This window comes from Corvus moneduloides, chromosome 5 (genome assembly GCF_009650955.1).
Source record: "Corvus moneduloides isolate bCorMon1 chromosome 5, bCorMon1.pri, whole genome shotgun sequence".
Classification (NCBI taxonomy): Eukaryota; Metazoa; Chordata; class Aves; order Passeriformes; family Corvidae; genus Corvus; species Corvus moneduloides.
In genome coordinates, this window is record NC_045480.1 from 17,041,731 (window position 1) to 17,067,664 (window position 25,934).

At 37.5% G+C, this 25,934-nt stretch overlaps 1 protein-coding gene across 12 annotated transcripts in view; it reads right to left on the minus strand.

Moving 5' to 3' along the window:
- Positions 1 to 470: 470 nt before the first annotated feature.
- Positions 471 to 25,934, minus strand: part of KCNIP4 (potassium voltage-gated channel interacting protein 4) — a 401,922-nt gene continuing 376,458 nt past the window's right edge. For all 12 annotated transcript variants that reach the window (XM_032108714.1, XM_032108708.1, XM_032108710.1 and 9 more), the window contains 6 exons: positions 21,205 to 21,274; positions 17,036 to 17,106; positions 9,661 to 9,768; positions 8,489 to 8,593; positions 7,816 to 7,878; positions 471 to 1,457 (listed from right to left, as the gene is read on the minus strand). In XM_032108714.1, the coding sequence (XP_031964605.1) occupies positions 1,410 to 1,457; positions 7,816 to 7,878; positions 8,489 to 8,593; positions 9,661 to 9,768; positions 17,036 to 17,106; positions 21,205 to 21,274 (465 nt within the window). In that variant the 3' untranslated portion in view covers positions 471 to 1,409. The remainder of the gene's footprint in view (positions 1,458 to 7,815; positions 7,879 to 8,488; positions 8,594 to 9,660; positions 9,769 to 17,035; positions 17,107 to 21,204; positions 21,275 to 25,934) is intronic.

Consider the following 25,934-nt stretch of genomic DNA (forward strand, 5'->3'; position numbering starts at 1 on the left):
TCAGCATGCCTCTAACATCCCATCTCTACACCAGAATAGATACCTGATTTATTTTTACAAAAGAATACTTGTAACCTTCTTTCTACTTCATTAATCCCCTTTCACATTTTCTGCAGCAATGTCACAATGAAGGTTGGCCTATCTGATAGCATTTCACCTATTTTGAAGTATTGGCATAGACTCTGTGGACAATATATCTTAAAAATTACATGGATGGAGGGGCAGTGTTATATTTTATATGCATACTTTTTTAGAAGAATCTTTCTAGGTTCAGAATTAAGTAGCTCCAATCTTAATGAGGAAATTATCTTAAAAAATGTAATGCATTTATCACATATAGATGATATATAGCTAAAGTTTTCATTGTTTTCTTGGTTCTGTCTCATAGTTAAAGGTATTACAAAAAGCTGAAATGGATGTTAGCCTCTCTAGCAGTCATTTAGATGTTACTACTTAGTGATGTTCATTCTCAGCACTAAAGGGGGATGGCAGTTTCAAAAGTTCATGCCTTTTTCTTCATTAAAGGCAGAAGGACACGTACTTAGGAAAGAAGTGTTAGGATCCAGTTAAGGTTTCTTCATGAAAAATTAGAAGTCAGAAGATCCTTAATTTTAGGCAAAGAATTTTGCAGACACATCCAAGAAGAATTAAAAATACAGTATGTAGGACTCCTGATATTCATGTCATGATAAATTAAGTACAGATTTATTAGGTGAGATTGATAGAAGCTTATTCATATTTTTTAGGGAATAAAAATACCTATAAGCAATTTTTTTGTTGTTGTTGTTCTGTAACATCTTGCTCTCAAGTTATCTGTTATGTTTGGGTTTGTTGGGGTTTTTTCTGAAGAGAAAATCAAGTCAAAGTTGGAAGGCAGTTGTAGCAAGATGTGCATTGCACATTGATTATAGCATTTTAACTCAAAAGATCATTCAAAAATGAGGACTACACCCTAGAAATATGAGAAGAAAACAAATTGTAATGCCTCTGTATAAATCAGAAGCTAGAGATTTAAGAAATACGCTTCAACACCTGGAGTTAATCCAGTACAAACGAGTAGCAAAACTAAGAATATTTATTTAATCTCCTTGTGATTTTCTCGATTTTGACTAGGGGTTGGAATGATAATAAGGGTGCATAATGTCAGTTCTATTTTGTTGCATTTGTGGTAAGAACTTGATTTTTCAGAACAATCCTGTTAACTAAGTAGCCACTGCTGAAGTGCTAAACTGTATAATTTAGAAAGGATTTTTTGTTGGGAAGTTTATAATAAAAAATTTACTTGCATAATACATTGTCTCAGTGTAAAGCTGAGTAACTTTATTTATGATAAAGTGGGAAATCAATTTTTTAGATAATGTTGCAGAATAGCTCGTATTTTTCCATTAGTTGTAGACCTGATGTCGTCATTAAATCACATTTTCAAAGAGCTGCATGGATCGCATTATATTCTCATCCTGTAAAAAAAGACAACACAAAACCAAAAATCATACACCATTACAAATGTAGTTGGCATATATCTATACTGAAATGTGGTAGAAAATTCTAGTTAATTGCAACATTTTTTTCAGCTGGTTTGGAGAAATGGTTCGCAGAAAAAGGCTGTTAATGGATCCATGCTTAAATAAGTTTTTCTATATATTAATGAAACCAAAACTATTCTGTCAAGAATACAATAGCATGTTGAGAAAATTACATCTGCAACATTTCTGAAGTTATCATTTTATATTCAGGATAACAGAATACACTTAGACAATAAATAATCATGGAATAGTGGTATCAAGTGTGAACCTGTACATGTAATTGCTAGTCCTGTGCATATTACATAGGATCCTTTTTGCAATCCTGGGGCTTCTGCTGCATAGTTAGGGATAACTCTAAGAAAAATAAACTGAAGTGTGCACCTTTGCATGAGCCAAAATCAGTCAGTTTGACAAGTATCACCACAACACTCTTCAGCTCCTCAGTTGAGATTTTCTGCGTGTTCACACTGAAAGATGGTGACTGCTTCTAAATGCTACTTCTGCTTTCTGATTGCTTTGCATTAGGTAATTTTTTAACAAAATATTATTCTTTCAAGTTCTGTATTATACTGATGCATCACTCTCTACTCCAGGTTTTACCAGTAGGTAACACTCAGCACAGCAGTCAGCAAAAATTATTTTTCTTTGTAAGCTTTACCTTCCAGTGTATAGAAGAGGTACTTGCAATAGCCCATATTTGCTGGCATTTCTACATCAGCAGTTGTTTGCACAAAACGATGTATATACACAATACAAGAGTTTATTACATGCTCATTTAGCATTTGTTGGTCTCCACTGTAATGATCCTACCCTTTAGTACTTTCTTCAGAGATAATATAGCCATCTTTAATTCTAGTGAATAAAAAGACTGAATAATTATTTTTATTTTTGAATGTTTCATGAAAGATGTGCATCGAAAAACCCACTTCTTAGAAAGGTTATCTCAACAGTATTCTTCACTACTGATAAGTATGTGAGATTTTTGTACATTAATCTTCCAGTAACACATGTTCAGTATCAATTTCCAGTTAAATTATTCACTCTTCAGTCTAGTGGGTGATTTGCTTTGTAGAAAATGACAGGTCTGAGTAATTAGCTTAATTTATGTTATGAAACATGCACAGTGGGGTTTTTTATCTTTGATTCAGTATGTCATCTCAAATGATGCTGCTGTAAGGAATGATCTGCACACTACTTTGTACAATAAAACAACTTAGGGAAGCAATGATAATGTAATTACAAAAAATACACAATATAGGCTAATGCTTAAAAAATTTGTATAGTAAAGCTATTATATTAAATTACTGAAAGTTAAATTCTTCCTCACTTCATTGCTTTGAAACATCAATAAACCAGTGAATGTTACTGATGTAAGGTTAAATTTTGGTTTGACTTAAGTAATTTGTCATATAATTAGTACAAATGTTTTTGTACTAATATGTTTTTGTATATACACTGGCAACTATGCTCAGCAAATGTGTGAAGCAAAGAACATGCTCTGAATTTGCGAAGTGTTTTGACACTTCCTACCAATTTTATTATATATGTATTATCATGAATGAAGCTAGCAGTTTTCTAAAATCAACTACGTATTTCTGAGGTTGGCTGTTTCTTTACAGACTTCCAATGCCACTCCCTTAGTAAATCAAATGGGAAGAGTCTTCACAAGAAAATACAGACTTGTCATAATATTTAGAACAGGATGAGTTTTAGTAGCGTTTTTTCCCATTTAAAAAAAAAAAAAAAAAAAAAAACACAACCAGAAAACCCCCAGATGCTTGCATTGGAATTCTTTGTCAAGTGTATATTTTTCATTTGACTCTTTTTCAGTACATTTTTCTACACAATTTTTCATCTTAGATTTGTTAAACACTTCCTAACTCAAGACAAAGGGAGGTATTAGCGCATATGAAGCATTGTCCATACGAAGCACAAAGCTGGATGAATGAACTTTGGCAGATCTGACCTACCTTTAAGCCAGTTTTTCTTAGGTTTGAAATGGTTTCTTTGCTGTTTTCAGGCTAACCCAGACCATCAGCATTGTATATGGAAAAGGTTACTCCTGCAGAAAACACCTGTGCCAGAAGCCTTTTTCTCATTATCAGAAGGACCTATAAGTCACTCCCCCGACAGTCACCTATGCCCCGTGCATGCCCTTAGTCCTTGTCTCTGTTCTTCATGGTGCTGCTGTAGATACGAAGCAATGCCAGATGATTTTCCACCAGCACCAAGCAGTGAAAGGAGGCAGGTAAGGAACTGGGACATGCCCAGGTCTTGAGGTAGCCACACTACTGTTTCTCAGGACCTAGATATGCTCTTTGGTAATTTATATGAAGCCAGACAAACAGCCACTGCTTTCTGAGATGCGGTCTGGCGTGTCTAGGGCAGCATCGTCCATTTCTCCTGTGGGAGCAGGAAGAATCCTGGAGTCTGGATGGCAGACTGACATTCAAACTCATGTGGGATAGGGAGGGCAGGGAAATGAGGTCATACACGTTCCCTCTCTAAGATAGAGGAAGGATGAGGGGAAGCACCGTTCTACTCAGATCTTTCTACCCAGTGGCCAGAGAAGACAGTGCTCAAAGCCTGAATGCTTTTTAATTCCCTGCATAACTTTTAATGCTTTTTGAATGGACAGGCCATTCTTTGCAATGGGACTGTGAATTAAGAGCCTTGAACCAACTGTATACCTCAGGCTGTACAGTGCCGCTGCATTGATAGTTGTGCCAAACAAGTGCTCAGCACAACACAGTTTTAAAAAAAGGTGCACACATGTAAAATGAGTGTTTAAGAACACACCATAGTCTCTTGATGCTACACAAAAAAAATCTCAGGAATGTACCCCAGGAACCTGAAGTATGACCTCTGTTCAAAGATGTTTTGCCGTGTTCCTTCTTGCTTGTAAAGCAAGCATGCCACACTTCCTTTGGTTATTGCAAAACAGCAGTAAAAGGGATGTACTTCTGCAACTCACTAATTTGGCTTCCAACTCAAAGTAGAGGAATGCCAGTTCTCAGAGACTGCAAATCTTGCCTGAGATAACCTTCAAAGAAAGGCTCCTGCAGCCTTTCCCTGGCAGAACACACTTTTGGTCTATTTCAAGATTCAGACCTTACCGTTTTAGATCTCATACCTATCAGGATGTTAAGAAAAGGGTTTCCTGCAGCTGTCTTTTAATAGCAGCAGCCATGTTCTTTAGTAAAATAAATAATCCTGAAAAGAGCAAAGCCATATTAACTCCTGAACTGAGTTTCTTGAAGGACTTTGACTAGTCACTAGTAGGGTCCTGCAGGGCTCATCCTCAACCAGTTCTCTTCATCATTAATGACCTGGACGCAGGACTCAAAGGAATACTAACTTTGGGGAGAGCACTAAACTGGGAGGAGCTGTCAACTCACTCAAGGTTAGGGAGGCCCTGCAGAGACACCTGGACAAAATAGGGAGATGTGCAATCACCAAGCATACGGAGTTTAACAAGGGCCAGTCCTGGATTCTGTGCCTGGGGTGGGGCAATCCTGCTTGTGTGTATAGACTGGGGAATGCAAGGCTGGAGAGCAGCACTGTGGAAAGGGACCTGGGCATCCTGGTCAATGAAAAAATGAACATGAGTCAGCAGTGCCCTGGCAGCCAGGAGGGCTACCAGTGTCCTGGGAGCATCAGGCACAGCATCACGAGCCGGGCAAGGGAGGGGATTGTCCCACTCTGCTCTGCACTGGGGCAGCCTCACCTTGAAAATTGCAGTTTTGGGTGCCACGATATAAGAAAGATATAAAGCTATTAGAGAATACCCAAAGGAGGCCATGAGGATGGTGAAGGCTCTGGAGGGGAAGCTGTACGGGGAGCAGCCGAGGTCATTTGGTCTGTTCGGCCTTGAGAAGAGGAGAGTGAGGGGACACCTCATTGCAGTTACAACTTCCTCATGAGGGGAAGAGGAGAGGCAGACACTGATCTCCTCTCTGCAGTGACCAGTGACAGGACCTGAGGGAATGGCCTGAAGTTGTGTAAGGGAGGTTTAGGTTGGATATTAGGAAAAAGCTCTTCACCCAGTGGGTGGCTGGGCACTGGAACAGGCTCCCCAGGGAAGTGGTCACAGCACCAACCCTGACAGAGTTCAAGAAGCGTTTGGACAATGCTCTCAGGCACCTGGGGCGATTCTTGGGGTGACCTGCACAGGGCCAGGAATTGCAATTGATCCTGATGGGTCTCTTCCAGCTCAGTGTATTCTGTGAGTCTATGAATCCTAACCCCAAACCTCATTTCTAAAACCAAATATCTATATAAACATGAATTACACACTTTGAAGCACAGAAGTCTTAAAAGAAAAACAGTTCTTAATTGTCAGAGAGACAAAAATTTAGGCAGCAGGACACTTTTTGTATCAAAAAACCATGGCCACCATTGAAGTTAAAAGCAAGGGAAGGTGAGATAAGCAGCATGATGACAGTCGTAGCATTCTGTAGCATTCATTGTATCTCCATCATTTAGCAGTCTAGAGAGCATCTCTCTCACATGTATTCTGAATACTTAGAACAAACAAAATAAATCTAACAGACTTGAGAAACTGAATTGCACTGGATAAGAAGCAGGCAATTCCTTACTAAAGGTATTCATTTTCTTTGTAAATGAATCACTCAGCCCAATCAGCACAATTGCTGTCATATGCAGATTAATGTGTCATTTAACTTCCAGAATGCTACAGACCTCAGCTGGGAAATTAATCTCTTCTCTGTTTCTGATCATCACGCAGAGTTAGCAGAGCAAATGCCTTTTGTTGGTACTGAACAAGACTGACAAGCTGGAACTATGGTCAGTGCAACAGAGCACTGCTGACAGATGAGACACTGCCCAGTGCCCGTTGCTAAGGATCCACAGAACAGCCACCGTTAGCTCTTGGCTGTCTTTCATCGCCCAAAATCAGTGGATTAAAATCAAAGATTCACTTACTAAGTAGCTGTGCTCGTAAGAGCAACTCCAATGAATAGCTACAGATGCATATAAAAACAGACTGCTTCTAGAGCATCTTTGAGCATCTAGAGATTTCTGTATTCCAAATAGTTAAAAAACTATCACTCAATAAATGCATTTATCTTGATAGTCTTGTTATCTTCTGTCTCTTTATTACTCTATTCTTGACATAGAAGATAAGAATCAATAAGCACAGGTTATAGTGCTGGTCTCCATCAGCTTTGTATTAATCAGTCTGCTGGGCAAGGTATCAGTAGACCACTACTACGGCTTCTTATATTTCTCACTGTAACAAATAGTGTCAGGCTTATTTGCTGTATCAATTTACATAATGCAATCAAGCCTATCATATTCACTAGGTCTAATGTGATGCTTTACTGCACTCAACAACCTTGATTATTGGGGTGTCCTGTGTAGAGCCAGGACTTGGACTCTGTGATTCTGATGGGTCCCTTCCAGCTCAGCAGATTCTACAATTCTATGAACCTCTTATCATGCCAAAGGCTAGTCATCCTTATTTTATCGTGTTTCTTTTTCTTACAATTTTTGTCAAATTAACAGGATTTCCTTAAATTTATGAAAATGCATCTTACCTTTCCTCATATCATATACTGGTCTGAGAACAAGCTGGTTTCTGAAGAGCAAATGAGTGAAAACAGGCTGTAACTCCTGCTTCAGAAGTTCTCTATCGTGGCTCTAGAGGCCAAGAGCTGCTCACAGCAGTTGAAAGAAATTAACAGCCACCTGGGTAGTGTAAAGGCTTGTGGCTGATAATCACAATCAGTTCTCAGCCTTGCCTGGAGAAAATTTGTCTGGTGTTAACTCTTGCCATCCAACACTTTGCAAGCCCCTTGCACTCTCTTTTTATAAGGCCTCACTCCTTATAAGCACATCACAACTCACTGTGAAACTCACCCATGGGTGACAAATTTTCAGGCAATATTATTATTGTCCTGATTATAGGCCAGTTGTGACAGGACTGTATGCCCCAGCATGAGCAGAAGATAGAAATAAATATTTAGCTGAATGTAAAGAAACTTTTTCCTATCAAGTGCAAACAATACACTATTAAAGAGAGAAAGGATATTGGCACAGTTTTCTAATAAGCAGTGACAGCTTGTATATAACAGCTCTTCTGCAGATTCAGGCAGCAAATTGATTTACGCTGTTTAGTGTTTTTGTGTAATGGTGTACCTACATACTCTACCTTGGGAAAGTGCTGTCTCTGGTATTCAGATCACCCTCACTGACACTCCAGAAGTCTGTGTAGAGCTATGATAGAAATAATCAACAGATACGTGTTCAGTACTTAACACTGAGTACTTACTTTCTGGCAGCTCTCGATGAATTCATCTATGGTAACTACTCCATCTTTGTTTTTGTCCATTTTCTGTTTAAAAAAAAAAAAGAAAAAGAAGAAGAATGTATGGGAATTGGGTTTGTGTGGCCAGGCTTTGGTAGCAGGGGGGCTACAGAGGTGGCTTCTGTGAGAAGCTGCCAGAGGCTTTTCTTCCCCTATGTGCAGCAGAGCCAATGCCAGCCAGCTCCAGGACAGACCTCCTGCTGGCCAAGGCTGAGCCCATCAGGAATGATACTCTTTTGAACACTTTGCTATATTTCCTCTCCCCTGTGCAGTTGACGGGGCAGTGAGAGAGAGGCTTTGGTGGGTGCCTGGCATCCAGACAGGGTCAAACCTCTACAGTGTGTTTCTTCTCCTGAATTCCTGGGTAAAACAAGTCCTTTTCATTATTCATTTCAGTTACATGTCGGCCCAGGAACAACCAGTCCAAAAGTCACAGTAAGTGATATACTGGACTATGCTTAAAGAGCTTGTTGAAAAAACAGGATGTAATGAGTAGATCTGAGAAACTTGGGATGGAACCACAGAGAATAAAAAGGATTACAGAATTGGAAGGATATGCAAAACTGTTATAGCAATGAAAATCTTTCTGTACCTGCTCACAGAGCAGTCTTGTTGACTTCTATGTTACCCGACCTACCTGGAAAAATGTTTCCACATGTTGTCTAGGTGCATCTTCCTTGAGAACAGGATAAGTGCATTTCCCCATCATATCATATATTGCTTTCATGATATCAAGCATTTCCTGAAGAGGAAAAAACTTATGTTTCTGCAATGTAATGTGCGTTGTAGACACTGCTTTAACTCAGAACACATAAATAATTTTTAGGATTTGCATTTTAGAATAAAATTTTGAAATTCACCTGTTAGTTTTTGACTGAACAGCTTCAAGAAGGAACTACTTAATTCCCAGAAATTCTAGCATCTGATTTCAGCTTTCATAGATGTATGATTTTAATTTTAAATGGTTTTAATACGTGAAAATTCATTGATTGTGGGAAGAATCTCCCAATGTCTTATGAATAAAAATTAAAAGGAAAATAAGTTCTGTAACAGCAAGTGAATGGCCAAAGCACATCAGCTTCTTAAAACTTGTTTTCCCCAGAGAAAATCAAAACACCCATGCACACACCTGCACTTATGCAGAGTCCTCCTTTTATATCAAAGTCTTTGAATTTTATTAAGAGTGGCTTGTGAAAATTTTAATAATTCCAAAAATAAGTCATCTGCAGTATGCTAAGAAATTATTCTTTAGATTACCCTTTCATAATGATCCTGAAGTGTTTCCTAAAAGTGTAAAATTATAATTGTAATTTATATATTTGCATAAATCCCACCTAAAAAAAACCTCCATATATTTTGATGAAAGCACTCATTTAGTCCCACTGTAATTTAAGTATATGTTTGAATCCTTGCAGAATAAAAGAGGTAGGAATCTTTATAAATTCTGTTTCAAGTAGAAATTATTAGAAGTAGTTTCATAAAATAAGTAACAATTATTGTCCACATACTTAATTCATTTTTGTCCAAATATCCTATGAATCTATTCTAGGGACTGTATAGGTTGAAGCCAACCATTTCTGTACATGAAGAATTCTGAACTTTTACAATTTCTGTAAAGATTTTCCCCTTTAAATGTTCATATATGCATTTAAAATGAGATAATTTCTTTAATTTTCAGCGTGTCTAACTTCATAATATCTGATAATTTGTTAACACGCTTAATTTGAAAATGAAACCATTCTTCTTTCAATGCAGGACTTACCTTTACAACCTTTGCTTTCAGTGGCTACAGTAAGAAGTAGACCTTACCTCTTTAGTTATATATCCATCCTTATTTATATCATATAAATTGAAAGCCCAGTTCAGTTTCTCCTGTACTGTCCCTCGGAGTAAAATTGAGAGACCCATAACAAAATCCTAAATAGACAAAAAGTCTTGGTCAGTTTGGAATTGGGCAGTTTTTCACAAACACTCAGAAATCCAGAATAATGCATTTGTCAGAAGTCTGGAAAGATGGGTTGTTCCAATTTTTTTTTGCTTCACTGACTGTGTTAATGATTGCTGGATTAACAATCTAAGAACTATTTCCTATACTCATAATTAATAAGTAAATTGAGTAATTTTCTATAAAGTAAACCATCATTTACCATTAGTGGTTGTATCCTCTGAAATGCCTAATGTTGCACCTAAGCAGTTCCTGTTGAAGTTAATACCAGGAAAAAGCAATCCCCATGGTTTAATGGTCCAAGAAAAGCTTAAGTGGCAGTTAGATTAATCTATGCACAGGAGATCAATTTGGGGAGAACTATGTACTAAGGAACATTAAATTCTTGTAAAATCTGTACCTTGTTAAAGTGGATTATGTGGTTCCCAGATCTCTGATATCAATCTGCTGCAGTCAACAATTCAAACTTCATGTATGATGCTGCACACCTCAATTCTTACTGCTTTTATTGGATGTATGATAGGGAATAGTAAATATATTACGTGTCCACGTACCATCTTAATGTTTCTGTGACCCACCAATGCTCTATTGCTACAGAGCTATTGCACAGAAATGAATCAGAAGGCTTTTGAGATTATTTATATGTAGTATTTGGTTATAGATTTTTGTTCATAATAAACACTCTTTTGACAGCACAAACCTCATTTACATTTAGTGAGCATCTTCCAGATTGGAGAAAATATTAACTCCCATCACTTCTCTTCTGTATTTCTTAGCATGTTAATGTTTTGTAAACAATAGCTTTCTTCTTCCCTAACCATCTCCTCCACCTCTTTTTATTTGATAAGCATATGAACCCATAACTATATGAAATTGACTTCATAATAGGCTGAGCAGAATATGGCAAGTGCTTATATTTAAATGTGCCTTTCTACATTGCTGGCAATGACATACAGGAAGTCTTAGAGTAACATTAAAGCAAAGACAATAAAAGCTGACCTATTTCTTACTTGCACCAGCAAGGTTTTGCATTTTCTCTAACACAGGAACAATGGAAAAGTCTACACTGAGGTTAGACATGAATTACAAAGGTCTGGCATACCACACAGTCAAATGAGTATACCTGATACACTGAAGTACACACAGATATCACGGCCTCAGATGGTCTAGTAGGCACAGACAGCTCTTCAGTCTTTTTAACAATTCAGTTGGCATGCTCTGGGTTTTCTTAGTCTGTCACAAATTTCTGTCTTATTGGTATATGTGCCCTTTGGGGTAAATACATGAATCTTGAAAGAATTTTGCTCATCTTGTTTTGTCTAATGCTTGTCATTGTCTTGTCAATGACTAATTGAGGGTCACAAGGTTAAATCTCCAAACAGCTCTTTAACAATGTACTATTAAGCATTAAAACGTTCAAGAAATTCAGAACAGATTTGATCACATTACAGCATTAACAATTAACCTTTTTAATTCAGTACCATGTTTTCAAATCTTTTCTACACTGTTTTACATTCTTGATGCAGCTTCTTCTGAAGTCCTGTGTTAAGGTCCCCAGGTGCATTATTCTCTTAGATTATATGTAAGAATTCTGAATTTATTTTTAATTTGGGACAGCAATATTTGTGAATTTATTTTATCTAAAATACATCCATTTTTCTTTTCCTGTTCAATTCTCTTTCTTCCTTTCTGTGATGTTAGCTGGCTTCCTGGAATCATTTATATCCCCATTTCCAAGGCTACCCTTCTGTCATTGATTTTAAAAATAAAACCCTTTACTTTATATTGTTTTTCATGAGACTGGGTGTTCTTAAAAAGCAGAGACAACTCAAAAGCCTTCTGGGTATGTGATCTAAACATTGCAGCAGTGAGTCATCTCCTTCCATATTGCATCAACATGTCTTGGGATCACACATAGTTCAAGTGCACTGCTTTTGTCTGAGTGTTGTGCAGGAGTCATCTCAGGAACAACAGAAAGGATTTATTGTAATAGGAAGTTGTGATGAGTTGGATAATGACCAGCTAGATGGGATGTCTTTTCCACATACTTTCAAGCAATTGAAGAACATATAATAGAATCATACAGAAATAGAGTATCTGATTCAATGGATATAGGCCAAATCCACAGGGTATTTTGGGCAAGAGCCTTGACCGGGAAAATGCTCTGCATGGTGGGAGGCAATGTGTGTGTCAGGAGCAGTGTAGCCATTCTAGCTGTTAAGCTGAAAATCCAGTGCAGAAAGCCACAGTGAAACAGCAGCACAGAGGGAAGCAGCTAAACCCAGCGAGCAGCTGCCCATCTTTATGCACATTACCAACAACACAGTGATGCACGAATCAGGCACAGCATTTAGCAAAGAGCATGAATACAAGTCCCCATTACAGTATTAGAGTACCCAGATGCTGTTTTCTGGCCTGGTTTAGACATCTAATTTCTAGAGAGGGAAGAATTCTACTTTTAGAGCCTGTTTATTTTTTAAGAAAATTTCACCATACTCAGATACGCTGCCCACTGAGAGGGATGGTCCTGCTCAGCTGAGCACCTAATGGGGAGGGTGACAAAGGAGCCTAAAACAGGAGGTCTGGGCTGAGACTCAGCTCGAGGTTTGGTCTTTCTTCAGTCTGTGACAGTGAAGTTAGAAGCACAAAAGTCTCTGCCTTGGTACTTGCCTTTGCTCCTTTCCACAGCTTCCTGTTTGTAACTTGCCAGTTTCCTGCAGAGCATGCTAATACCTGTTCAGACCTCCTTCTGTGCCTAATTTTGATTCTTCAAGAAAGGGGGATGTCTCACTGAAGGGTTGCAAAATGCAGCATCATTGCACCTGTATCAGAGCCTCTGTGCACTCAGAGCCTGCTGACATTTCTGTTCTGCACTACAGCTGTAGAGAGTGTCTGGTTGTGATCAGGGATGAACTTGTATTTGTGGGGTTTTTTTCAGCAGTGATTAATTATCTCATAGAGAGGTTGTTGATGACTTTCTGATCGCTTTATCGCTCAGTAAATCTTTGGGGATAACTAGTTCATTAATAAATTATTTAACAAGCTTATTAGTGGGCTGTCTCAAATCCATAGGAAAGCTTAAAATTATTCCACCTGGTCATGTGCTCCTTTATGTCTTTTTCAAGGCCAGAAGTAGGTAGGCAGGAACCTAAATCCATTTTTAAATTTAGATTTTAGGATTTTGCAAAGGAATCAAATGATGTCACAGAAGTGGTGGAGCCCTGGTATGTGTAAAACAAAGGTTACAGAGGAGGAACTGCTGCTAAAAGGAAATGCATTTCTTTGTAGCTACTTTAAATCAGATGATGTTAAAAGGCTTATGAGATCACCATTGTACTGAGAAAAATTAGCTCATTTCCTACATGACATGGACAAACATCTTTGTGTTGGACTCACAGAATTATGCTTGTGAGCCTCATGAAATTCAACAAGGCCAAGTTCAAGGTCCTGCACCTGGGTCAGGGCAATCCCAAGCTCTAATACAGTCTGGGCAGAGAATGGATTTAGAGCAGCCCTGAGGAAAAGGACTTGGGGATACTGATTGATGACAAACTCAACATGAACCAGCAATGTGCACTTGCAGCCCAGAAAGCCAACCATGACCGGGGCTGCATCAAATGAAACGTGATCAGCAGGTCAAGGAAGGTGATTCTGCCCCTCTTCTCTGCTCTCATGAGACCCCACCTGGAATACTGCATCCAGCTCAGGGGCCGAAGGCAATGGACCTGCTGGAACAAGTCCAGAGGACTGGAGCATCTATGCTACGAAGACAGGCTGAGAGAGTTGGGCTCATTCAGCCTGGAGAAGACTCCAGGGACACCTTAGAACACCTCCCATTACCTAAAGAGGGCCTACAAGAGAGCTGGGAAGGGACTCTACACAAGGACATGTAGGGATAGGACAAGGAGAATGGCTTTAAACTGGCAGAGAGTAGGTTTAAATTATCTATTAGGAAGAAATTCTTCACTGTGAGGATGGTGAGGCACTGGAACAGGTTGCCCAGAGAAGCTGTGGATGCTCTGTTCCTGGAAGTGCTTAAGGTCATATTGGATGGGGCTTCAGGCAACCTGGTCTAGTGGGAGGTGTCCCTGCCATGGGTTGGAACTGGATGATCTTCAAGGTCCCTTCCAATCCAAGGCATTCGATGATTCTATGGCTCATTTAACTGCTGCCCTCATAATACTGCCCTGGACACTACTTTTATTATTAGTGAAATATGAAATTGTGTTTGATCTTAAGAACTGTACTTCCCTACAGAAGAAAATTAGCACGCTTGCTAATTTATTAACCAATATACGTTTGGTTTTGATTAAATATGACAGAAATCTTTAAACACTTCCATTGTGTTTGGGCACAGCGTTGTGCTTTAAGGCACTGAGAATTAGTGGGATTATTGAATGACTTTCAGCAAGGTCACATTTAGAGTAGCCTTAATCTGCATCTACAACAAACGAAGGATACTGATTTGGATATTTTCATGTGTGTGCAATGAGCTTTACCTTTGACCATGTGTCCAAAGCTCATTAGCCTCCATTTTTCTGGCTGTTCAAACAGCTTTGAGGCCAGATCTTAATTTTGGCTCAGTGACAATATAGATGCAGCAAATGAAAACCTTGCTTTTATATCTGTCTCTGCCTAATGGAAAAAAGAGCTTCATTAATATGCCCAATTGCTGAGTCACTGGGTCTTCAGAAACTCTGTCCTCATATTAAAGCAAAACTAGTTCACATAACTAATGAAATAAAATAGTCTCAAAATTAATACAATCATGGGATAAGGAGAGATAAATTCAAGCACCTAGTTTTATAAGTTTGTTTTTTATACTACATAAATCCTTCACTTAGAGATCCTGGCTCTTACCAAAGATCATACAGATTTAGAGATGACAAAACTCTAAGGACACAGCAATCTCACCATGCAATCTCACTAAGAAATGTCAATTGAGGTGTGCATTTAAGTTGTGCTCAGCTCTAACACTTCATTGTTGATGGTTGAAAATTTGAGGAAAAAAGAGGAAAAAGCTAAAGCAAATTCTCTCTTTTTACCCACAGCTCCAGCTACCACTGCTTCATGGAAAATTGAGAGTGCAATACAAAAGAAAGTCATTCTTACCTTCAAAAGAATTTTGCTACCATTTTTTTTACACAGAAGATAGCCAGAGTGTTTTTATCATAGGTAATTACGTTAAATTGTATTTAGTCCTACAATTTGATATAGAAGGTACTTTGGAAAGAATGATTATTTGTTCTCCAAACTTTTAAATTACTCCCTCTCTACCTTTTGAGATGTTTACTTTTGTTGTTTTTCTAATGGAAATTAGAAAACTAGAATAAAGATTGGAATAGAAAGAATATGGCACAGTTGCACCTAGGATTAAAAGGAGCAGGAAAAAAATTAGATGATTGTATTTTGCACATTTCACAGTATTTCTTTCACATTTTGCAGCTATTTTCATGTGATTACAAAAAAAAACCCCATACATTTTTAACTTCAGGAGGATTCTTTTAGAATGCTATCATACAGTTTGTAACTATAATGTTGCTACAAGGACACAGAAGTGAGAATATTTTGACAGCAGTAGAGTTATGCTGCATTCACAATTAGTGCAAATAATATCAAAGTCTGGATCACTCATGCCTGCCTTGATATTGAACAAAAATAAGCTAGAAATGTCTGTTTGAGCAATGAAAAAAAAGCACTGCTGCTTTTATTTTCCTGATTTATTTTATTCCAAAGTCCTTTTTTAGTGCACAAACCTGCACTCCGAGATAATCAAAACCCTTAAGAAGGGCTCCAAATACAGCACATTTCTAAAGGCTTTCTGAGATACAAATGTCAACAAATCGACCAGAAAAGGTACAAAAGCTTTTTTTTTGTTACCATTCTTTTTAGTGATAACAGCAGAAATACTTTACAACTACTGATTCTAAAAATCCTTTTTCTCAATGTGAAAGAGGGGAAGTTTAGTTTAGATATACAGAAGAAATTCTTTACTGGTAGACTGGTGAGGCACTGGCACAAGTTGCCCAGAGAAGTTGTGGATGCCCCATCCCTGGAAGTGTTCAAGGCCAGGTTGGATAAAGCAGCTTGTCTACTAGGAGGTGTTCCTGTCCATGGCAGGGGGTTTGGAACTGGGTGATCTTTAATATCTGTTCCAATCCAAACCATTCTATGATTTTCTGTGATTTGACCAGAAGGGTCCTAGCAGATTTATGCATAGAAGACATGAATAAAACCTCCATTCCTGCTCCTAGTTTCACACAGATCCCTTTTTCACACAGACTTCATCTGCCTCGAAAAAGGTAGATAGGGTTCATGGATTTTTTTAAATAAATGCAAATAATGATCAAAAAATTGTCTGATTATAGTCTTAGTTTAGGGTACAGATTCCTGATCACAGAGCACCTGACTCACATGTCTTCTTCCTATTACATCAATTCATTATTTTTACAAAAAAAAATCTGTCAGACCTCACAACACCATTCAGTAAAATAAATCATAAAAACATGACAGGACATTTCAATAAATTTAAAGTGAGTGTATTTATCTCAAACATATCAAAAGTTGTAAGGAAATAATTCGTTCATTATAATCAAAACCAAAGAAAACATGACAAAACAAATCCTTTTGCAAATGAACTGACTTTTTTTTTTTTTTTTAATTCTATAGCTTAAAATATTGTCTCCTTTGCAGTATTTTGTACACCCTGTTCTCATCTACACCATTGCAGTAAGGTCCCTTTTTTCCATATTATATTGTGTGGATGACATCAGCTTTAGCACGGAAAGGCAGAATGGGGAAAACAGAATAGTTAAATGGAGGAAGAATGAATTTCCAACTCTTGTGCTTGCAAAAACATTTGTTTTAAAGCCTTTTTCTAGAACTTTCTGGAAACTAAGTATGAAAAATCCTATTTTGGCCGAGTCATCCCCACACCATTAGTTGTAGTTCAGAGACCTTGTAAAGACAGAGAGGAAGAACTGTTTTAGGTAACTTGTGTTTAAATTGGGTTACCTTTTAAATGGACAAGTTTTTAAAAATATTATGTAGTAGCACAGTCTGAGTTACCATTATGAAATATACAATTGTAAAACGACTTTTGTTATTACATTGGAAAAACTTGAAACTTGAGTCACATAAGCTAAATTTTCTCTAATGTGAGCCAGGCACCAACTGTACTTCATTACAAGGAACGGCAAAATATTCAATTTTATAGAACTAAGCAACGGCATCACTTACCTCAAAACTTACAGATCCATTGTGATCAGTATCAAATGCATTAAACAGAAAATGTGCATATGTTGTGGAATCTAAAATTTAAAGCAGAAAAAAATAATTCACAGTAAGCACATCTTATTTACTGATACCTGAGGAGTTAGCAAAGATGACATGTTATTGTACTCTGAAACAACCTGTTTTAACAGGAACACTGACTGTGACAGGGATCTATCTCATATGCTTGAAATGAAGGATGTGTTCATTTGTTCCTGTTAAATGAGGGAAACAGACACTACCCTCACTGTATCAGTTTTGCTCTGGACACAGACCTGTTTCCCCGGTTGAAGCTGATCTGGGCAGAAAGCTGATGCTGCTATCGGGTCCGATGCTCACCCACAGCTGAGAGGAACTCCTCTCCTGAGAAACAGATTCTTAAAGCTGGCTTGCTGCTGAATTCCCATGATTGCGGTATTAGGGATTGGAAAAACTGGCTGTGACTCACTAAATGGTCAGTAAGACTCTGAAATATGACCTTAAACAATGATCCCTTCACTATTTGCATACCTTCCAAACCTCCTCCTCAGTGCATATTGACTCATTTCAGAAACAAAAGGCGGTATGAATATAAATCTGTCAAGACTGTAATTTTTGTAAAGATCCATCTTTCTATTTCCACTGAATGCCTTCTGAAAGGCACAACCTGCTCCAGGAGTAATATATTGCAAAGAGAGAGTACTTATCCAGAGAATGCCCTGTGGATCTGAGGTACAAGTTGCTGGGGTTAAGGGAAGTCAGCTGTCCTCAGTGTTTTTCCCTCCCTCAAAATCATGCAAATTAATGTAGAATGAGAGTTTGTTTACTTTTAATACTCATTTTTCTCTTTCTATTTCATATGTTTACCTTAATTTTAGGTTAATTAACATTAACCTCACAAATTATTAATAAAGGGCAAAGTGTTATGAAATCAGTGTCCTCTTTGCAGAACAAACTTCTCCCTATTATGGAAAAACATGATCAGTGCTGAAATGCCATTTTCCAATTTCTTGGCACTAAACTATTTTATCTTTTATATCAATGCTGCAAACCTTTATTTTTCACAGCCCAAAATACTGTTTTGTATTAAACTGAGCAATAGTCTTGGGACACTCACCTCAAATGCCACCTTGACTCCGAGAAACCAAATATACCAAAACTCAAAGCTTTGTGCTTCACAGGTTCAAACCTGATATTTGTAAGAAAATTCTCTAGTCTTGCTTCAACATGTTAATTTTGTATGATGTGAAATAATCATAACAAGAAAAACCTACAATCTTTAAACCCCGTCTGTTAACACATTTTCAGAGAATTAAATCCCCACCACCTCTATTTGAGAGAGTCATTCATTCTTCCACATATCCAGTCACCACTGTAATTGCTTAAGCACAGCTTGGCAGGAACCTTCACACTTTAACTGAAAAATGTAAATTTGTTGACTATAGTTTATATTTAGCATTTTAATAGTCATGTTTTCTATAATCTACTGAGACTTCTGTTGTGCAATAGACTATATTATGCAAATCATCTTCAGAACAAAACACGTTATAGAGGTATAATTACTGTAAAATAAATTTTAAATACCCTCCTATTCTCTTGGCACTCATTTCTTAAAAAAATCTGAAATAATCCTGGTTATTTTCTGTAGATATAGAGAAAACACAATGGTACTTTATTTTTGTTGCCCATACATGATACAATATGCTACTTTTTTTGTATGGTGGTATACAAAAAAAAAAGTTTCTAGTTGAAGAATATTTTTTTCTGGTAACTCCTCTGAAAAAAAATAAATCAAAAACCTTTTTCCGAGTTGATTTTTGAAGCAATTCTGGTCTTAAATTTTGCCTTCAAAACCACAGCAGGATGAGGCAAGTTAGTCTTCTAGAGTGATTAGTCTTATTCCTCCTTTTGGTTTCCCCCCTAAATCTTGAACTTTATTCATTTTAGACAAAATCTTAACTTTTTAAATTAAATATAGTCTCTTTCCAAGGATCTGATATCATAACTAGTAGGCTAGTTTGCTCTTTTAACAGGCTGAGATAGGAACAGATATTAAATCAGAATTCCCTTGAAAAACACCATCACGGCCTTTTAAATGTCAGAGACAAAAAATGATAATCATTATACGTGGAAGAGTATGGCTTATCAAACTACGAGCACGATCTATTTTGTTCAGAAGTGATGAAGGAGTGTAATAATTATTCGATGTGTGGATTCTTATCTATGACCTGCCTGGCTGAAGAAAAATCCCAAGTTTTATTTCAGGTGATCCACTGCATAAATGCAGGGGCTGTATTCATTCACCTGTATGGCAGTGAATCTAAAAAGAAGTTACTGGAGTGCCCTTTCTGGCATGGAAAGCTTTTTACAAAGCTACTTTTGACTTTTAAAATACATTGCTTTTACTGCAATCCAGTGTCATCTCCTTTCCTTTGTTACTCTTGTGGCCCCTTGTCCTATTTGCAATCCTCATGTACCTTGTCCTGGACAGTCTTGGAAGTTGCTTGAGGAAGTGACTTGGTCGATGACATTGAAAACTTTATTTGGTTGCCCTGAAGCTTGAAATCTTACAGACATAATTTTGTTTGTTCAGATATGAATTGTCATAATGATATATCATGTTGTACCTGTTTTTTCATCACGCAGACAGTTGGAGTACAGATCTACATGTTTTAATTTGGGGACAACTTTCAAGATTCTTTTTTCCTCTTTAATATTGGGACATACATAAAATCATTATTCTAAGCACAACTGAAATTTAAAAGCCCCAGCTGGACACATTATTTTGACAAGACATTCAAAGATTTAAGAACCCAGTCTGGCTTCTTAACTAGACAGTCAGCTGCAGTTCTCACCTCCTTCTCCAAAGGATGCCACTGCCCTAAGTGCCAGAGGAGGAAGAGAAGGATCAGCGTTAACTTGAGGAATAGGGGGAGAAACTAGGCATTCAGTATATATCCATTTTAACTACATTAATAATTTTTCTTCTCTGTAACAATTAGATCTGGACTAATAAAGATTGGTCTTTTAAGATTACATTTACTCTCACAATATGTTTTGACTTTACTTTTAGAACAGGCGTGGTTTCTCTTTGCCCATAAAAAATGCTGGGTGTAACAGTAGGAAATAAGATAGGGGTTTTTTTATTAAGTGTAGTAAAGGTATAGTAAATCGCATAGAGAGAGTTTTTTCATTATCCAGGGTAAATACAAAATAGAGTATTTCAAACTGTAATTGTTAGCTTGGTCTAAAAGTCTACATATAGAAACAAACACTAGGCAGGTCAACCCTTCTAGCCTTTTATTCATCTCTATTGAGTGTGCCTACTTCTTAAGGATTTCAGAGATGGTAATCCATACTGAAAGCTGCTCTTTACCTTCTAGGTCTTTATTCAAAATAAAACTAATGGGGAGATATTTTGTTCCTACCTATTAATATGGGTTTTTAAATAAAAAATGAAAAGAAGGAGTTCTGAACAGTCTCAGAGAAATACACAAATCTCAAGTGCTCTGGGAGAAGTCGAAGAGGTGGGATTGAAGGGTTGTAGGAAAATATAAAGAGGGGTAACTAAGTAGCAAACACAAGAGCAAAAAAAAGAGGAAAAAATTCAAAATGAAAGAAATCTGAGGTTCAAGGAAAAGAAACCTGTCACACATTTTTGTGTTAGCTTCATTGGACTACAAGATAATGGAAATAAAAAATTACAAAACTCCTGGAATTTCAATTGATTGAAATCCAGGTTAGCATTTAAGAAGAGAAACCCCACAGAATTAAAGTGGGGTTATGCTATTGATATTAGAGGGTACCTGCAGTACCTCCTACAGTTCCTCCAACTGTGAAAGGGTTTTTTGAGTAAGAGAATGGGCAAGAATTTTTAGAAACATTAAAGAGAAATAACCTACTCAGAGAAACTTGTTTTTCAAAGGTATCCAAGCACCGGCAGTAACTTCATAACAGAAGACTGGATTTTTGTAGATATCATTGCATTTCATTCAGAAATATATACTTAAAAATGTGTCCAAGCTTCAAGGAAGTACCCTGTGAGTTCAGGCAGAGCTTGAGGCAACAATCTTGTTAATTTGAACAACAGGCTCTTTTGTCAGACTTAGGTACCAACAGACGTACTTTAGTACTAATTATGTCTGCCAAGTACTCACCTCCCTGTGGAAAGAACTGAGAGTAAATCTCTTTGAAGGTTTCTTCATTGACAACACCACTGGGGCATTCCTGGAAAAAAAGTAAATGACAAGAAATGAATACCATCCAATCTGGTTTAGTCAGCTCATGAGACCATCCACAACATGTGTGTGACTGACAGTTCAACATGTGTGACTTCGCACTCTCAACCAAATATTAATGCACATTTTCACACTGAGGTATCTTCCTAAAGAATTCCTATGAGACAAAAATTCCTTCTGTGCCGTGGATCTCAACTTCATTTGAGACCTGAGTGACACACGTGAGCAGCAGCCACACTGCTGCAGTGAGAGGAGCTGTTGGGGTCACCTGTGGGCCATGGGTGGTGGCTCCCTCAGCTGCAATCAGCATTTGCACGGTATGGAAATCAAGCAGGAATGTGAACACTTCGATGTTACTGATAGAACACTCAGTCATACTCTACTGGAAGAGTTATATTCAATGAATTCAAAAGACCCTGCCACTGAAGATCTTATTCAAGCCCTGCAGATTCTTTTGCATCTTCACATCATTTTCAAAATCTGAAACATGTAAGAAGAATAAGTAGGAAATGTTGGAACACAGTGACTACAAAGAAAATGAAAGGAAGTGAAGGAGAAGAATAAAGGTGATTAAACCAATGACTTTACAAAAATGATGTATGCAAAGAGGTAGGAAAAGCAGAAGGAATACTGTAATTGTTTACTAAGTCACACATAAACATCCGAGACCGGAGAGCTGATTTCTAGTCCTGAATTTGCCAGACTGAGCAGAAGACTTTGGGCAATGCACTTAATTCCTTTTTTGCCTTAATTCCTTCTTTATCACAAAGAGGGGGGAAAAAAGCATGGTATGCTCTTTAAAAGGAAAGGACTTTTAGAAACAAAGGAAAACAAGAAAATGCAAGTTAAGTTTTAAGGTTCATACATTTATATATATTTTTTTGTCTATTGTCATGCTATTTAGACTGAGGAGTCAAAACATACGTGCTCCTAAACTCAGGAAACTAAATAGCTTGAAATGGAGATAAAGAGCAGTATCACATCCTTTACCAGTGTAATAACAACTGTTCCTGTGAGAATAAATAGTACTCCAATTAGATCAAATAAGTACCACTGCAATATTCATAGTTCTGGCACCTTCTGCTAAGAAACAAATAGTGTAAACTTTCTAACTGAGATACAAATGCACCATCTGAGAAATGTATGTCAAATCTGTAGGTCTATTATTATTATGTCACTTATCCTTAGCTAAATCAGCTTTTCATCATAACTAAGTATATGCAAACATACAGTTAGAAATAATTATGTTTGATCAAACAGGCAGACAAACAGCTGTGTCAGAGATACACATACAAAACTATTTGTCCCTGGGCACAGAGGCTGTCACCAATGGAGGCAGAGTTGTAGCACAGGTGTCTGTAAGATGAGATGAATACTGACTGCTGGGCCACACTGCCTTTGGAACCAAAGCCTGTGGGGAATGGGAGGAACAGTGAAATGAATCCCTACCCTTCACTGGGTAAAGAGCAACCCATAACTGAGAAGGCATCTCTCTGTCTGTCATGTCTTTTGGTATGAGGGCATTCTAAAACATCTCTCTCTCTCTTTACCAGCTTCCCAAAAAGACTGTAGTCAGATAGGCCACTGTCTCTGTGGTTCCTAGCAGGTTTACAGTCGGTTTCCCAAGTAACAAGCAATAGGACAAGAGGAAATGGCCTCAAGTTGCCCCAGGGGAGGTTATGATTGGATATTAGGGAAAATTTCTTCACTGAAAGGGTTGTGAAGCATTGGAACAGGCTGTCCAGGGAAGTGGTTGAGTCACGATCCCTGAAAATATTTAAAAGCGTGTAGGTGTGGCATTTTGGGACATGGTTTAGTTGTGGATTTGGCAGTGCTGGGTAAATGGCTGGACTTGATGACCTCAGACATCTTTTTCAACCCTGATGATTCTATGATGTTGTGATTCTACTAGGCTGCTTGGCTTTGTGAAGCCTTCTGGAGTTGTATAAGTGCATGCAGAAGAGCAGTATTTTTACTTGGATTCAAAGTACAATAAAGAAAATATTAGTGAATTCTTCAGATACCGAAATAATATTATAGTTATTCAATGTAGAAAATACAACAAAATTATTTCACAATTTCCTCTTCCAACCATACACTGGTATATGATCTAAGTCAATCCCAGACCTGCAGGAGGAAAAATAAACAGCCTTTCCCCTGAGATGGTTGTGAGTGTGAAAGAGTAATGCAGTGGCAAAAAGAAGCAGTGGCTTCTCTATGTTCTGCAGGTAATTTTTTTTCAGACAAGAGAAAAAGAAGATAGGCACATTTTGAAGGAATTAAAGAGAAAACCTGTATATTTGAATTTGTACAGGTGAGATATTGCCTTTTTTTTCCCTGAGAAGCTTAATAAATAATGAATGACAAAATGTACATTTAAGTTCGTCTAACTCTCTGACTTATTAACATGTAAAGCATTTTTTTCCCCTTTTCCTTGGATGACACAGACATTCAAACTATACTCGTTTTGCAAAGAATGCTCTCTCCTTTTTTACAGGAAATGCCAGCAAGTCCAACTCTGTCAGTGCTTAGTCTGAAGCTGTGAAGACCGAGTCCCGTTTCCTGACTGCATTTAAATGTTGTGATGTTAGAGGTGAATTAAGGATACTCTGCAAAAATCTATACGATTTATTATTTGTTAGCTCAAAATAAGCTGGCAGCCTTTGTTATTAGAGAAATACATGATCTACTTACCTCCTTTAAAGGCAGTCCTTCTTTTTCTGTCACTTAATAAGCTCTGGTTTCACCATACTGTTTGAAAGAATCATTGCTTGAAAAGGCAACCTACTTTCAGATAATTATATATTGGCAGAGCCAGGAATGACATCTTGAGTTTCTCTAGCGTGTCCCTCTGTAGTTTCCTCTGTTCTTTGCCACAGCATTACCAGTAACACTTTACCTTCTCCATCCTTGAAGGTCTGTAGGAATGGTGTCTTAAGGACATTCATTAAAAATCTGAGATGCTGGCCAATTATACTTACCAGAAATATCAGCTCAAACTTTTCTTTCTTTAGCATGCATCTTTCCTCTGAGACTCTACATGACAGGGAACACTTCTGATCTTGAATAATTTCATTCTAAAAATATATGTGGCCAACATGATTTACCTCCATGACTGTACTTTTCTTGACTCCTAAATCTGTCTTTATTGTGTTTATCAGGAGATTTGTGCAGTTCAGGGAAAGAGATTAAATACTGTAATTGTTAAGTATGCCCCATGGTTTTATGTCAAGCTATTTCTGACTTTTTCCACTGTACCAACTATAATTAAAAAAATCCACCTAACCTTTCATTAAACTCTTATAAAAGAGAGGAAAATAATTAAAGAGTTTGAAAAAAAAAAAAGTGAGGCTTATTTAAAAAATTTCCTATATTCTTTCTTTCCTTGATCTGAATAAAATTTATTTTGTTACAGCAAATTTCTGTTTGACAATCTTTTAAAATTGCATTAATGTATTAGATTGTCCTTCTCTAGAATAGAAAGGAGGGAATGTTCATCTTGAGCTGAGTCTAGTTCTCTCTCTTTTAAAGAGAAAATAATATAAACTGACAGAAAGAAGAGACAGAGTATATTCCGCCTTTTGATGATCTCTCTTGCTTGCAATTTTGCTGCTGGGAAATTACACCTCCAGCACATGGTCTTATGAACCACTCCAAACCCTGTAAATTATTTACAAGCCTCATACTGTCTAAGCTGTCTCTCCTTCAGTATTTTTAAAAAGACTGCAGTAGGTGATTCTTCTTTACTGCCTAATCAACATCCTCCTCAGACAAGAGGAAAACCAAGAAGACACAAAAAAGGAGAAATAATGAAATGTAGAAAAGAGAATGAAGGAGAAACAAAGTTCAGACATTTGTCTGCATAACAAACAATTTTGAATGATGGATAAAGCTGGAACTTTGGCAACTTTGAATATATTTTAAACTTTTGCATGACAGGTTTCCATCCCATGCTTCATCTGCTGTCAGTTTTCATACTGCTTCATTTTAGATACATGTTCATGTCCATTGATTTAATTATCAATAACTCATAATATTTTCTCTTTTTGCATGTACTTCTATTCTGACCGCAAATTTGAATTTCCCATGAACACAAAACTTAATGGAAGAACATAGTGTGCACATATGTCAAAACTAATGCTACCAAAACTCTCAAAACCTAAACTCACAGTGGCTTTTCACAGACCCATCCAGTTCCTAATTTTTCCATTTGAGCATGATAGAGCTTTGAACAGAACAACATGAGCATTTAACAAATGGCCTTGATTTAATTACATAATCTAGGCCAAATAATAACAAAATCTGTGCCATCCGGCACGTCATGAAGTTCAACAAGAATTTCTGTATTCTGTATCTGGGAAGAAATTTGCCCTTGCCCCAGCACCAGCTGTGAAATGACTGAACTCAGCACTGCCAAACAGGATGTGGGGGTACAGGGGTGCTGAGGGTGAGCCAGCAAAACATTTTTATGACATATGAGATAAACTACCTACTGGGACAAGGCCAGCAGGATGAGGAGTTATTCTCTCTCTCTTTGCTTGGGACAGTCTCGGGGCCCTCCAGGGATATTTGCTGTATCTAATGTTCCGCTACTTCTAAAACCTAGCCTTGCTGATGATTTTCATTTTTTTTCAGAAAAGTGAGCTAAA